The sequence below is a fragment of the Thalia democratica genome, chromosome 6, assembly GCF_965202585.1.
Source record: "Thalia democratica chromosome 6, ktThaDemo2.hap1.1, whole genome shotgun sequence".
Taxonomy (NCBI): Eukaryota; Metazoa; Chordata; class Thaliacea; order Salpida; family Salpidae; genus Thalia; species Thalia democratica.
The window spans coordinates 44,901,089-44,916,088 of NC_139170.1; the positions used below are offsets into that span (position 1 = coordinate 44,901,089).

The following is a 15,000-nucleotide window of genomic DNA, read 5'->3' on the forward strand; positions in this document are numbered from 1 at the left end:
ACAAACCAGGTGAAATAAGAAATACTTCAAAAGATCAAATAAAATTAAAAAACTTTCATAAAATAATGTCTGCTACTGAAGTCTAATATAATGTGGAGGATGAGGAATATGACTGCTTGCAAGTTTTTCTAATCTGATTCTTAATTAGTAAAATAGAGCTATAAGTCACCTCCTTTATAAATATCTAGATTAGATCTTTTGCTCAAGATGTTGAAAGCTTTCTCAACAACATAGCTAGAAGGAAAAGCTATAAACAACAACCTAAATTCCTCTCAAATGATTGGATACTTTTGCCTTAGTTTTTGTTGAGTACAAAAGCTTTCATATCGTTCTTTGGAAGAATTTACTTTAAGTTCAAGGTCAGTTTGTAAGTCTGAGAAGGTTTCCTGTAAGTCGTTTACTTCAAAAGTATTTGCCTCGAAGAGATCCATACTTTTATCTATATGATAGCTTTTTTGTGTCAAATCTAAATTTTACTACTTATTATGTTAAAATTGTTAAAAATTCCAGATTTTTTCTAAGTTTTTTTGCTTAAATTGTCAAATTTTAGGTTTTTCCAGGTTTCTAGGTAAATTGGCAACCCTGTATAGGTTTATTTCTTAGTCTAACTTAGTGACTTTTCAAAAAGCAACTGGAAATACCATAAGGTGATAGATAGTAATAAATAACATAGATTTTTACAAATCATTTATAACCCCAAATAACATATATGTCAGGTTATAAAATAGTGAGAGGGATTCCAATCGTCTATGATATATTTAATTGTTAAATATGGAAATATATAAATGAAAATATAGTATTTACTTGAAAGTAGGAGTCATAAGCACTAGATTATTTTTCTTTTTTTTTTTCATAAATAAAATAAACTTTTTGTTTAAGTTTTACCTCGGGGTCAAATAATTAATAGCAAGCTAAAAATAGTAAAATAGCAAGAAAAAAAGTAAAAATCTTATGACAACCCAAAATTTTAAAATCGCCCCCTTTTCGCCCCCTTACTAGTTATCGCCCACCCTTTCGCCCCCTTACTAATTATCGCCCCCCAAAATACTAAAATCGCCCCCAGGGGGGCGATATCGCCCACTTTGGGAAACCCTGGTCTAAAGTGTTGTTAACATCGTAGTCACTCTTGTCCCATAATCGATTTAAACAATCTGTTAAATTTTAATACTGAGAAGTTTTCCTTGAAAAGTTCATTATGTACTGTTTTAGAAACTTGTTGTTAGCTTCAAATCCACTTTCGTTGTAATTTAGCAAACCTCTACCGTTGTTTTGGTCAGTTAGTTCAGCACTATGTGCAAGAACAGTATGCGCAGTTGGTGTAAAGCGAATCCATTTAACCGACATGACCAGCATCATTGTTTTTTGACATAAAACTGAGTATTTCTCTACATTAATCTTTCTGTTAGAATTTATGAGGCATAAAATAATAGAAACATACAAAATAATTTTGTCAATGTTTTCTTTTAAACTAACATCAGAAATATGCTTCGTCAGCAGAGTCCTATTATTGGTGTTTAGTATAGTTTTGACAACGTTACCTGTTGTAGAAGTTCCATCATAGCCTGTGGGATCCGGTTTTTCAAGAGCAACATTTATTTCTTCTTCTACACATTTCTGATTTTTTCTTTTTGACTGAAGTAAATTATTTACACCTTGACTTTTAGATATTCCTTCAAACTTCGATTCTGACAAATTAAAATGTCCAGCCACAGCATGATAACATATTTTATAGACCCATCCGAAAACTCTGAGGTAACTGTGAAGCGGGTGTAAAGTCAAGTGCTGTTCATTTGTAATTGGTTCCTTAGTTACTGCCTGTCTAACCTTATAGTCATTTGGTTTTCGATTTTCAAGCAAGTGCCGGTTCTCTTCACATATTTGTTTTGTTTGTTCAAGAGAACGATCAACGGAAAACTTTTACAAAAACTACTATAATAACTTCAGTACTACAATACCTTAAATTTGCTAAAATAGTAAAAAAAAAACTCTTTCAATAACTAAAACATATGCTGAGCTAACATGTTTTGACCAATACTAACTGTTCTATTCATTCTAGGAGCTTAAATGATCTGTAAACAAAAGTAAGTGAATCTATACACATTAAGAACCTTTTAGAACATACAAAATGGTCTTTTTTGTCATAGTGAAAAACCATGGATAGGATATTATACTAAATTTTTTAATAGAAATATCGCTTGTAAAAACCTAAAAAAATAGTTATATTTCACATTATAGATTTGTCTGTAAATTTGTATATAGAATCCTTGTCATTTTTACTAAATTATAAAAAAAAAATATGTAGGTTGTAGGTGGCGAATTGAGAAAATTAACCCTTTGGAATACCCTAAATTGCCAGAAAATCATCAATGAATTTTCGACGAGAATAGAAGATTTTTTAAATGAGAAATAATATACTTTTACATTTAAATATTCAAAGAGTTTTGACTTTTTTCAATTAACACTAAACTAAAGAAATGAAAAAACTTAAAAAAAAAAATTTGTATAAAAGTTTTTAAGGTGTTTTTTAACAGTAGATGTAGACCTTAATTTTGACAAAAATTTAAGCATTTTTCGAGGCTTTTTTAAACTTAAAAAAAGCAAACTTTGGCTACATTTAAGCTTACATAACTTTTAGTATACTTTAAGCAGAACAGAAATAAACCCATTTTTTAAAAGACGAAACCCCGCTCTAAACAATTAAATAAAAATCTTGCTTTAACTGTTTAGTCGCGAAAATAGTCAATGGCCACTTGCCAGCCCACTGTGAAATTAGGTTTATTGTATATTTTAAAATATGTTTTTAAATGCTATCTCAATTTTCTATATCTTAAGACATTGTTAACTTATGACTCTTTTTGACTAACTGATAAACATTTAGTTATACCTCAGTATATCAGAAATTATGTTAACAATAAGAGTTTTAATTAAAATTCTGAAAGAAATATGACTGTGTTTAATAATGAAGGTATAATGAAATAATGAGAGTTAAAAACACAAATAAATAATACAGCACTCTTGCCCTATATATGAATAATGTAACGCATGTTTTAATGATACAACACCATTTCTTATTATAAACAAATGCTTAATTATAAATTTATTTTGCTAAATAGAATAAAATATTGATATTAACTATCAAATTAGTAAAATTTTTCTACAAGTTTTGTTATTTTAAATGATTTGATATAATTTTTAACTACATAATTTTATATGCTTCTTTAACGTTTGCTTATATATAAAACAAAATAAAAAAATTACTGAATGTAACAGTATATCTTTACCAAAGAGTTGTAATCATTTTTATAAAATGTAGAGTAATTTTTAGAACTAAAAGTTTAATTCTAGATAATTTTTTTTTTCAGAAAAATTATTCGTCTGAGTTTTAAAAAGAACTACAACTTGAATGAGACTTACTGATTATATAATTTAAAGTTTTTTATTTAAATCATACACAAACAGTTAAATTTAAACAAAATTTATTAAGAATAACACCTGAAGGATTTAAAAAAGATCCTAGTTTTTTAAAGTAGATTTAGATAAAATTTATCTGTTGGGTGACAGCACTGCATTAAATAACAAATTACAAAAGTAGCTATAATCATCTGCTCAGTTTCAAAATGCAAACAAATTACAAATAAAATGAACAAAATTAACAACGGTTTTAAGCAATTAAAGATCAATAGCAATTAAAGATCCATGTACTTCTAAATTTTAATTTATTATAATTACAACACTTTTATTACTATTAAGGAAGTTTTTATAAACATATATTTAAAAATTTACTTTAAGGTTTATCCATACATTTAGTGTTACCTTAACAAAGTTAGTGGTTTCTGAATACTAACAGTCTATAAAGCATACAGATAAACACTTTTTGAAAGTTTTTATGTTACTGAATTTAATTAAAGATAATTTAAACCTTTCAAAAAACTATTTAGGTATTATTTTTAAATATTTAAAACAACTCTACAGTATATCTTAATATCTCTCCTACTGTTGTTTTTATCAGACACAATTTGATAGATTCTAAAATAACTAAGAAGCAACTGACAGCTTTAAAACAGTTCTAAAATGACTTTCTAAAACTTTCAAACTCGAATGTAAAAAAAAATAGTTGTTTTTTCACTTATCAATTACAAAAGATGGGGACGGGTCAAATATGCTCGAAGGCATTTTTTCACGAATGTTCATTTTTGCTCGAGAAATAGAAAAAAAAAATATTGACCGAGGGTAAGAGTTAGGGGTAAAAGTAAAAAAAATAATAAGAAGAAAATAAAAATAACAAAGAAAAAACAATATAAACAAAAAAAATAAAAATAAAATATCAAAAAAAAAAAACAAATGTATCGACTAATGTAAAACATTAAGGGTATCAAAGATAGTAAAAAAAATAAAAATAAACTTTTACCCGTGCAAAAGTGTCCCTCGTGCATACTTGACACTTACCCATTAATTATGTATAACTTTTACATAGATTAGCAAGAAATTTGACTTTAAAAATTTACTATACGGCTAAAGAACTTTTTTTTTTTTAGCACGATCAATGTTGAATTCAAGATTTATTACTTACTTTAATATTGTTTTTCATAATTATCTTTTATTAAATTAAATTTACGATAAATAATAATTTTACATTTCTACAACAAACTTAATTCAAGCTCTACAAGTCTAAACAAATCTGGGTTTTGTTAACAAAACTAATGTTATTACCTTTTTATAGTAATATAAACAATGAACTTCACCGCATTGTTTATATTCGATGGCATAAAACATCTCAACTTGTTGACGATGGCCGAAATAAATACTGGTTTTTATAGTAAGTAGTTTACTTATATTGGTTTTGTTTTGAATTAATATTTTTAAACAACTAGAAAAGATGGTTGGCTGTCAAATGAACCGAGATGCTTATATTTAATTAACCTCCAAATCCGTACAAAGTACGTCCTCTACGTTTCAATGCGTATACAACATCCAATGCGGTTACAGTCTTACACTTGGCATGTTCCAAAAAGACTTTCAGCTTTCTACGAGTTTCTTCATAGATCAATCTTGAAATACGGTGGAGAAATGATGTAGATTGGATCACAGCATTTGAATTTTTATTTTCTTCAGTTTTCAAGCATTTTGTTTTACCTTCACTGTCAAATAAATGTTTCCTTATTTTTTGAGATGGTTTAAATGCTTCATTGTTGTTCAACTTCCTCTTGTTTGACATTTTTTAGAGATCCCTGATGAAGTAAAACTACTGTTTGAGTGGGCATTAGATAGAAATATTGTCTTTGTTACGGACTGAAGCGAGTGCTTCTATCTGTATTACTACACCTTGTGAGTCAGTTTTGTTTTAAATTTTAAATGATATTTACAAAGTTTAAAAATATTAGATATATATCAAGTTAATTTAAAAGGTTGAATCATTTTACTTTTTCAGTAATTGGAAACATTGTATATTTTTCAAAGGTCTTACAAAAGTAATAACCCCAAAAGAACTAAACATAACATTTCTTTTGCTTAGTATGTAAATTTTGAAACAGAAATAAATTATTCTATGGAAAAACTATAACTTAAATTATTAACTTAAAAATTTAGTAATTAATAAAGTTAAATTTTAATTGTAAAAATCATTTTTTTATCAAATAAGGTCATAGGGGGGTGAGTAATATCTTTACAAGTTAATCATATTTTATAGAGTTTTGTACTAAGCTTCAAGTTTCATTTTACTAATTCAAAAAATTCAAATAAGTTTTTGAGATATGACAGGTCAAAGTCGGGCCGCATAATAGGTTCCTTCTGGGGAGGGAAAACTAAACAACGAAAACAGACTATTTTGTTTAAAAATCATCTCCTACGACACTATTTTTAGCAATCTTCTTCATACTTTCACAGTCTAACCTTTATACAATAGTAAAAAATCTTTACTTTATACTTTAAAAAATTTATAGTAAAGTTACTGTTTTCAAAAAAAAAAACTGTTTTTTTTAACTTTTGTGAATTTTTTTTTTTTTTTTTTTTTAATTTATCAAATTTTATGAGTAATCTTTTTTTCCTATAATGTAAGGAATATTGCTTAAAAAATGAAGGAGAAGATAGATTTTTAGTGATTTTTGAAATTTCATAAAAAATTGACTCCAAAAAATTTGCGGTCCGTACCTTTTTCAACTGAAACTTTTTACAAAAAATATAATATTTCGAAAACTAATTCATATTTTTGAATTTTGTACTTTGAGCTCAAATGAAAGCTTAAGTTATTTTTCGTAAAAAATGTGTTAGATCCCTCCCCTCTTATGGCCTTAATTACAATTTTAATCTTAAAAACATTAAATAAAGAACAATAAAAATATGAGCAGAACAATAAATATGTATAATGAAACTAAAAAGTCATTAAGTACTTAAGAAATTTAGAAGTCTAGTTAGCAGGGTTGCCTTTTTTTTTTGATAAACTTCTAACAGTTTTTCTTAATTTCTTCCAGGTTATTTAAAGTTTTTCATCAATTTTTAGATTTAAGCTTGAGGTTAAAAACTGCGATAGGTAATATGACAACATTAAAAAGCTACTATTAAGCTACTTTAAACTTGTTTAAAAAAATATTTTTATTCAAGGTTTTTTATTTTATACATTAGATTTTTGATGTCAAACTAAAATTTTGCTACTTAACATGTAGAAATTGGTTAAAACTCAAGACTTTTCAAGTTTTTTTTAGTGATTTTGTGCAAAATTTCAGGTATATAAGTGACTTTTGTTTAAATTTCAAGGTTTTGTTTTCAAAATTTATCAAACTTCATTTTTTTTAGCCTAAATTGTCAAATTAAATGATTTTCCAGGATTCAATGTTTTTTGGCAACCTTGAATTAGGAATAAAATAATAAAAATTCGCCCTTCACAAAATTCAATAAGAATACTATCTTATACAACCAATACAATAAAACCAAATCTTCTTAAAAAATTTTCACTCAAATTTTATTTAACTACTTTAACTAAATAAATGAATAAAAAAACTGTCTAGTCAAATTTTATAAGGCCCAGTTACATATATGGAAGTTTAAAAACTCAACATTCAAAATTTTTGTAAATAAACTCATAATCAGGACTTATAAAAAAATTTAAATTTTTATTTTTTAATTTCTTATCATACATAATTTTAAGATTGTTAACATAAGAAAAGCTATCTTCAAAAGTACTTATATTTGCATGTTAGTATTCTTTTGAATAAATATAATAAAAAGTTTAAGAATTTAATTTTGAATATTTTTATAAGTACTGATTATATGTTTATTTACTAAAATTTTGAATGTTGAGTTTTTAAACTTCCATGTCTGTAACTGGGCCTTAAAAAATTTGACTAGACAGTTATTTTTTTTTATTTATTCAGTTAATGTATTTAAATAAAATTTTAGTGTAAAACTTTAAAGAAAATTTGGTTTCATTGTATTGGTTGTATGAGGCAGTATTTTTATTGATTTTTTGTAGTGCCAATTTTTGTTATTTTGTTCCTAATTAAAGATTGCCAAAAAACATTGAATCCTGGAAAATCATTTACTCTGACAATTTAGGCTTAAAAATATCTTTTGATAAAATTTAAAAGCAGAACTTGGAAATTTAAACAAAAATCACTAACAAACCTGGAGTTTTGAACAAAAATCACTAAAACCTAGAAAATTAATTAATTATCTAGAAAAATCTAAAAAATTTTAGTTTGACATCAAAAATCTAAGGTACAAATAAAAAATAAACTTTGAATCAAATTGTTTTTTTAAACAAACTCAAATTAGCTTTATATTATCTTATTAATATTGTCATATTACTCAGTGCAGTTTTTAAGATATACTAATCTAAAAATAGTCAAAAAATTGTGTATTTCAAATAACCTGGATGAAATTAAGAAAAACTGTTAGAAACTTATCAAAAAAAAGGCAACCCTGCTAATTAGACTTCTAAATTTCTCAAGTACTTAATGACTTTTTAGTTTCATTATAAATATTTATTGTTCTGCTTGTTTGTTTGTTATATAGCTCTGCCCAAAATACAAATTATTACAGCATCAGTTTTTATATAAATAAAAGTTTTCTAAAGCTACTGATTAAAATATAAAACTTTAGTTTTTGATCTTTTATGATTTAATCATAAGTATAGGTCATACACTAACTATTTATAAGATTGTATTTTAAGCTTTTAAACTGAATTTATTTGTTGTTCTTAATTTAATTTTTTTAATATATAAAATATGTTTAATATTTACGATCGTAACTAAGTTATGAAGAAGTGGAATTTTAAAGTAATAGCTTAATTTTATTAACTATTAAATCAATTTATAGTTTTCATTCAGAATATTTTTTTTTGTTTAAAAATTTACATAATAGGCAAAATAGTTTTTTATTTATTTTGGGGTTGTTAGTTTAATAAAACCTTTGAAAAGTAACAAATGTTTCTAAATACTGAATAACTAAATTGCTTGAAATTTTTAAAACCAACATCAAACATACATAATATTTTAAAACTTTTTTAACTTTTGTACGAGCTCTTAGTGATTACAAAAAGTAGTTTTAATTTTTTAATTTATTAACAGTTAGATAAATGTAGAATTCAATACAGTTTATCATGATTATTATAAAAAAATTAGCTTAGAGTTATAAGCTGCAACAGTCTCTTTTCTTGTTCGTTTAACTGAAAAACTAGAATTATTGATCTTAACTCTGACATTTATAGTTATAATTAAAGAATAAATTTAAAATAAGTTAAACTTTATAAAAAAAATAATACGCTTATTACTATACAAAACTGTTATGTTTAGTAAAAATGGTATACTTTGCAAAATGTTAACAAACAGAATATTTTTTTAAACAAAGTAATGGATATTTTCTTTACTGATTGTATGAAGGGCATAAGGAAAATATAATAATAATAGACAGCGGTTTTTTATTAACAAAAACAAAATTAAAATTAAGTAACGAGAATTTTTTTTTACTGTAGTAGGCTTTTTAAAGAATTAGCAAAATAAATCAATGTACAGAAAACACAAAAAACAAAGAAAAGAACAAACATTACAAACTAAAATAAAACTTTTAAGAAGCCATAAAATTCTTTTTTTGTATTATTCATTGAATAAACAGTATTCATATTGTGTTAAAATTAAAAAATTGTTTTTAATACAAAATTAAAAGACAACAACTTTGATAAACAACTGAATTTCGTATAATATTTTTTAATACAATTTAGCAGCAGTATTAAATTATTAAAGAGTTTATGCTTCTTTTAAATACACTTGGTAGAAGATTTAAAGCTCGTTTTTATTTTATTGTTTTGATAACACTACTCTGATTAGTATACGTAAGTGTTTTATTTTTTCTTTTAGTTACTAATTATGAGCGATTCTTTGTCATTTTACATATTGTGAGCTTTTTTTTTTGTATTGCTAAGTTTTCAATGCTATTCTTTAGTTATCTGTACATTTGTAGGTTGTAGTTTAATAAATATTTCTCATAGTTGTAATTCACTCACTAGTTTTATAAATACAGTAGAACTACAACAGAAATCAAGTAATTTAACTAGAAAATAAAACAAATAGAAACTCATAGATGGTAATTAAGAGTCACAAAGCTAACAGCAATGAATGTGATTTTTTTTTCACCTAATTTAATTTTTAAAAATATTTTAATTCTTTTAGCCCATATCTCGCTTATCGAATTTAATGGAATAGCTTCTAATCTAACGTGCTCAATTACAATAATAAAAAGAATAATAATTTTGAATCTAGATACTTTTCTATTACTATTCGACGTATTACTCGCATTTAATACCTATTAGCTTTTTGTTTTACTTTTTTAGTTTGTTTTATTGTTTTTTCTAAATATATACCTTATTAAATCACAAAGACTTATTGGACATTATTATTTTTTGATTTTTTCATTAAAAAATAGTTATTAGTGTTATTTGTTGTTGAACCTTATGTTTACTTGAGCTTGTATCTTAACATACAAAAGTCCAGGCTGAAGACTTTTGCCGATGTTTTTGTTGATCGTTAACTATACGAGCGTAACAGCTGTCTTGCTTAATGGGTAGTTTGTTAAACCTTGCAAGAAAATAAAAAGTTCGAGTGAATGATCAATACCAAAAAATGGTTGCTTTATGGTAAAACATAGTAACTTTTTTGTAGATTCAAGACTGCAGGTTTTTCGGTTGCGACTAACTGACGAGTTTTAATGATAACGAAACTCTGATACAAGTCTAACGAAAGTTCGTGGTATGATGATTGAGTTAGTATGATCAAACTTTGTATAGCTTGAGCTTGTCTCACGGCATACAAAAGTTCAGGCTTAGGCTTTGTAAACTTTCGCCGATGTTTTTTTGGGAGATTTTAAAAAAGTCAAAGATTTGTTTTTCTAGAAACAAGCTATTTTTATGGTACTTTAACTAAAATATTATATATTATTATGTTGTAAGCAAAATTATAGTTAAAAGATATAAATTTCTAAATATTTGAAAATTGTGTTTCTAATCAAAATATTATTATTGAATAACTTAACAATAAGTAATAAGTAATTTAACAATAAATATAAAAACAGATTTACGCACAAATAACCGTATACACTTAAATTTTTTTATTTAAAAAAATTTTTAACAAAAAATGTCATCTAAGTAGGGGTCTAATATGCACGAAGGGTCTAAAATGCACGAAGACACTTTTGTACGAGGTGTAACTATTGGTACAAGTTCAGTTTTTTACAAAGGGTCAGTTTTGCACAATAACAATTTTTTACGGGTTTAAAAACTTTATAACTTTTTTATCTTTTGACTTTAATTTTAATTACCTATATTTTGCTATTCACAATTACAAACAATATTCCCCTTAGTCACAATTTTTGTTTTTTATTTTAAATTTTTTGATTAATTCATATTTTGTTGTTTATTTTTTTACTTTGTTGTTTTTTTAAACAAAAATTTAAAAAAGTTTATTTTTCTTATCACTGTTACTCCTAACCCTACCCTCGGCCGTTAACTGTTTTATTTTTTGTTTTTTTTCTAATGTTTTTTGATAATTTTTTTTGTTTTTTTCTTTTTTCGAGATTTATTTCTGCTTTCACTGTTACCCCTAACCCTACCCTTTATCGGTAACTTCCTTTATTTATTTTTTATTGCTTGTTTTTTTTTTAGACTGTAGTGTAAAAGTGACTTATCAATGTCTCTACTCCACTTATAACAAATACGTACAAAATAGTTTTCGTGCCAAAGTGCCTCTTTGTGTATATTTGACCCGTTCCCATGTCAGCTAGTCATATGTTATGCAGTTCAAATTGTTCCCTTTACCAAATTAACTAAAAATAACGACATACACATTAAAAACACCTTAAATATGCTTTAAAAGCAATCTTTGTTTCTCATAAATTGAAAATTTACACACTTAAAATAATGATTCAATATTAAAAATCAAATATTTCTTTTTATAACTTTCAGATTTTTTATTAATATAATGCGTTCTTACAACTATGATGGACATAAATTTATGATCTTGTGCAAGGCGAAATATCAAAGAAAAAATGTAAAAACATGTAAAGAAAGGGAAAACGCTCTTGTCAAAGCAGGTAAAAATTATCCATTATCAAAATTAATTTATTTTATTACTTAAAAAAACAGATTATAAATATATTGATGGGAACCAATCACTTTGTAAGTTGCGTCACTTTTGCACGACCGTCACTTTTTCACGTGATTAGGGTCGGGTTAAGGTTAGAGCTAGGGCCAGAGTTAGAATTAAGGTCAAAGTAAGGTTAGGGTAGGGGTAGGTAATGTATAGCCTGTGGGCCGGATCCAGCCCGCGAAGGTTAATACTACAAAACTTGCATAAAACTTCGTTTCATCATTTTATAAAACAAATCTGTAAGGGTTAGACTTTAAATGTTATAATTGGCTTTTTACTTTATGTGTACTGATAAACTCACCATTTTGACGTAATTGTTTTGTTTAGTTCAAACTCAGTTAGAATATCCTTACTTGTATCAATTTAAATTTTATAATTTATTATGAATTTAAGTATTATTAGCACAATACTCAAGCCCAGAGGTTTAAAAAATAGATGACTCTGAATACTTATCAAAAAATAATTAATAATTAAGTAATATTTAATAAAGAACTGCATGTTTTAGCTTAAATTGTTACACCAGTAGTTGTTCTTAGGCTCAATGTTTTGAACTTTGTCAAGAATTTTGAATACTTAATAAATATTAACTAAAAGTGTCATACTTTAGAAGTTTTTGCGAACTAAATGGATTTAAAATAGTTATCTACCGGTCCAATAAAATTAGTATCTGGCCGAAACCGGATCTAAAAAATCATTATCTGACTGGATCCGGTAGTCCAATAATTAAAAATCCTCCGACCCGCAAAGGACTTTGTTTTTTTTTTGAATCAAGCCCGCCGATTAGCAACGTTTCCTCATTAGTAAAGTTAAGTTAAGGTCAGGGTGATTATGTGCAAAGTGACGTCTCGCAAATGCAACTTCTTACAAAAGTCACGCCTCGTGTAAAAGTGACGACCAGCCATATAAAATTTCATCGAAAGTTGTATGATTTCTTTTAAAGCTAATTAAATATTAGAACATGGGTTGGCAAACTTCGGTCCGTAAAGCTAAAATCTGCGGCCCGGGAGGTAAATTATAATCAAAGAATAATTTAAAAAAGCAACAAAAAGAAAAGTTTTTGTCGTAAAAACTTACAACTTTGCTCTTTTTTATAATATTTACTCTTTACTAGTGCTCACTTATTGTTTTTTAGTTCAAAATGTTATTTTATAGTGATTACTACAACTATTTTAAAATAACTGCGGCCTGCGAAAACGTTTTTCAATACAGTGCAGCCCAAAAAAAATATTGAATAAACTAGCCCGCGACTTTTAAAAGGCTGCCGACCCCTGTGCTAGAACAGAATTTAAAGTGGTATGAAAGTTTATTTCATTTAAAAGATACTTTTAAAAACAGTTATTTTTTTTTATTCTTTTAAATTTAAAGTAAATACTAAAATTATTTAAAAATTAGTTTTACTATTTTTTTCTAAATAACACCTTAAAATGTAATTACAAATTTTAGTTTTTAAATAGTTTTAGCACCAGTTAATAAAACATGCTAGAAAAATATATTAAATTAATCTTTCATGTACATTTATTTGAATAAATACATTAGTATATATAAATTTTTAGTAACATCGTTTATAAACAAAATCAAATAAAAGAGTATATATACATTTGTAGTTGTAAAGTGAAATATTTTCAGGTGAGATGAAACCAGAAGACTTTGTAGATGATTTAAAACAATACATGCTTTGCTTTGACGAAAGGTTATATATCAGTTTAAGTGACTACTTCATACACAATATATCTGTGAAAAAAGTTGAAATTTTATACGCATTAGCTAAAATTTTTGGGTTAAGCAAACTTGCCAAGGAAATTATTAGTTTCATGCGCCAAAGTTTCACAATAAGTGTAAGAGACAACTGGCTCGAGTACCCAGACACCAAACAAGTTCGAATACACCCCGAAGTGGCTTTCCTCGAAGATTCGATTTATGTGTTCGGGGGCGGAAACGGTCGCCGGGATGTGATCACGGAAGTTCAAAAATACTCATTTGCAAGCGACAACTGGAGTGTGGTGGCCTCGAGTCCCGACGACCGTGAAGGGTTTTGCGTTTGCGCTTTCAAAACCAGAGTGTACGTGATCGGAGGTTGCTTCGACGATCGCGACGATTGGTACACGATTATCACCGCCTCTTGCTTGGAGTTCGACGCGGAACGCAGCAGCTGGAAGGAGATCGCCGGAATGAAGCGGCCGCGAGTGAGCGCGGCTCCCACCGTGTTCAAAGGCGAAATGGTGGTTTGCGGGGGCGAAGGCGTCGCGGGAGCACTGAAGTCGGTCGAGTCGTACGACGGGAGGAGATGGCGGCCGATGCCGGACATGAACGTGGCCAAAGACTGTCACTGCGCGTTCGTTTTGAAGAACAAGTTGTTCGTGGTGGGTGATAAAGACCAACTGTGCGAAGTTTTAGATGACGAATGTAACAAGTTTGCAATGTTAAAGTCACCAAAAGTACCTGAACTAGATGCTTATTTTATTAGAAGCGCCTCAATAGGAAATAAATTTATAATAACTGGAAAAGATGGAACTAAAGCATTTTGTTACGATATTACAACAGATGTGTGGTCGGAAATGGTTTTTGAGTTTGCTGAAAACATGTTCGTTTGTAAAAACATTTTGTCTTCAATGTTTTCGTATAAAACTCACTAGATAACTTTGTTTCAAGAAAATTATAAGTTGAGTGTAATAACAACAATGTTCAAAACTTTGTTCAAACTAACGCACGTCTAATACAAATAAAAATTCGTTAGTTTAAACAAACCAAAACTTTGAACATTGTTGTTGTATACTCCAACAAATTATTTTTTGTTTCGATCTTTTTAACGAATAAACTAGCATACTAATAGTTTGTATATAAAGTTAAGTGTAACTTAAGTTTTGTCAGATTTTATTGATATTTCATAATTTATTTTAAATTTATCACATATCATATTTAGAACTTTATTGTTTGTATAAGTAAATATAGACATTGACAAGTTACACATATATATATAGTTTATTAAACGACAAAAAATACGCTTAAATTATTTGTTTGTAAGACCGGGTGCCCGAAAAAATTCTTCGGTTATCGAGTCGTACACAACAAGTACCTTTTAACGTCTTGTCCAGGACTAGAGTAACGCACTAAAACTCTATAAATGTGCTGTACTCGATAACCGAAAGGTTCCTTTGTATACCGGTCCTTAGACCAAATATGAGCACTTGAGCACTTATTTATTTATCGTTTAATAAACAATATATATAAATGGGATCAAAATATTAAATCTTATAACTATACATTTAAGTACGCATATCACTGTAAGGTTCTTATTTTTTCTGAGCTCAAAGCAATCAAACTGATTTTTATCGATGTTTTAATTGTACTAATTTAGTATGAACGTAGATAA

At 27.1% G+C, this 15,000-nt stretch overlaps 1 protein-coding gene across 1 annotated transcript; it reads left to right on the forward strand.

Moving 5' to 3' along the window:
• Positions 1–13,441: 13,441 nt before the first annotated feature.
• On the forward strand, positions 13,442–14,263 carry LOC145839139 (kelch-like protein 23). The gene has a single exon (XM_082946748.1). It carries the CDS (start codon positions 13,442–13,444, stop codon positions 14,261–14,263), a length of 822 nt encoding a protein of 273 aa, XP_082802874.1.
• The last annotated feature ends 737 nt before the right edge of the window (positions 14,264–15,000 follow it).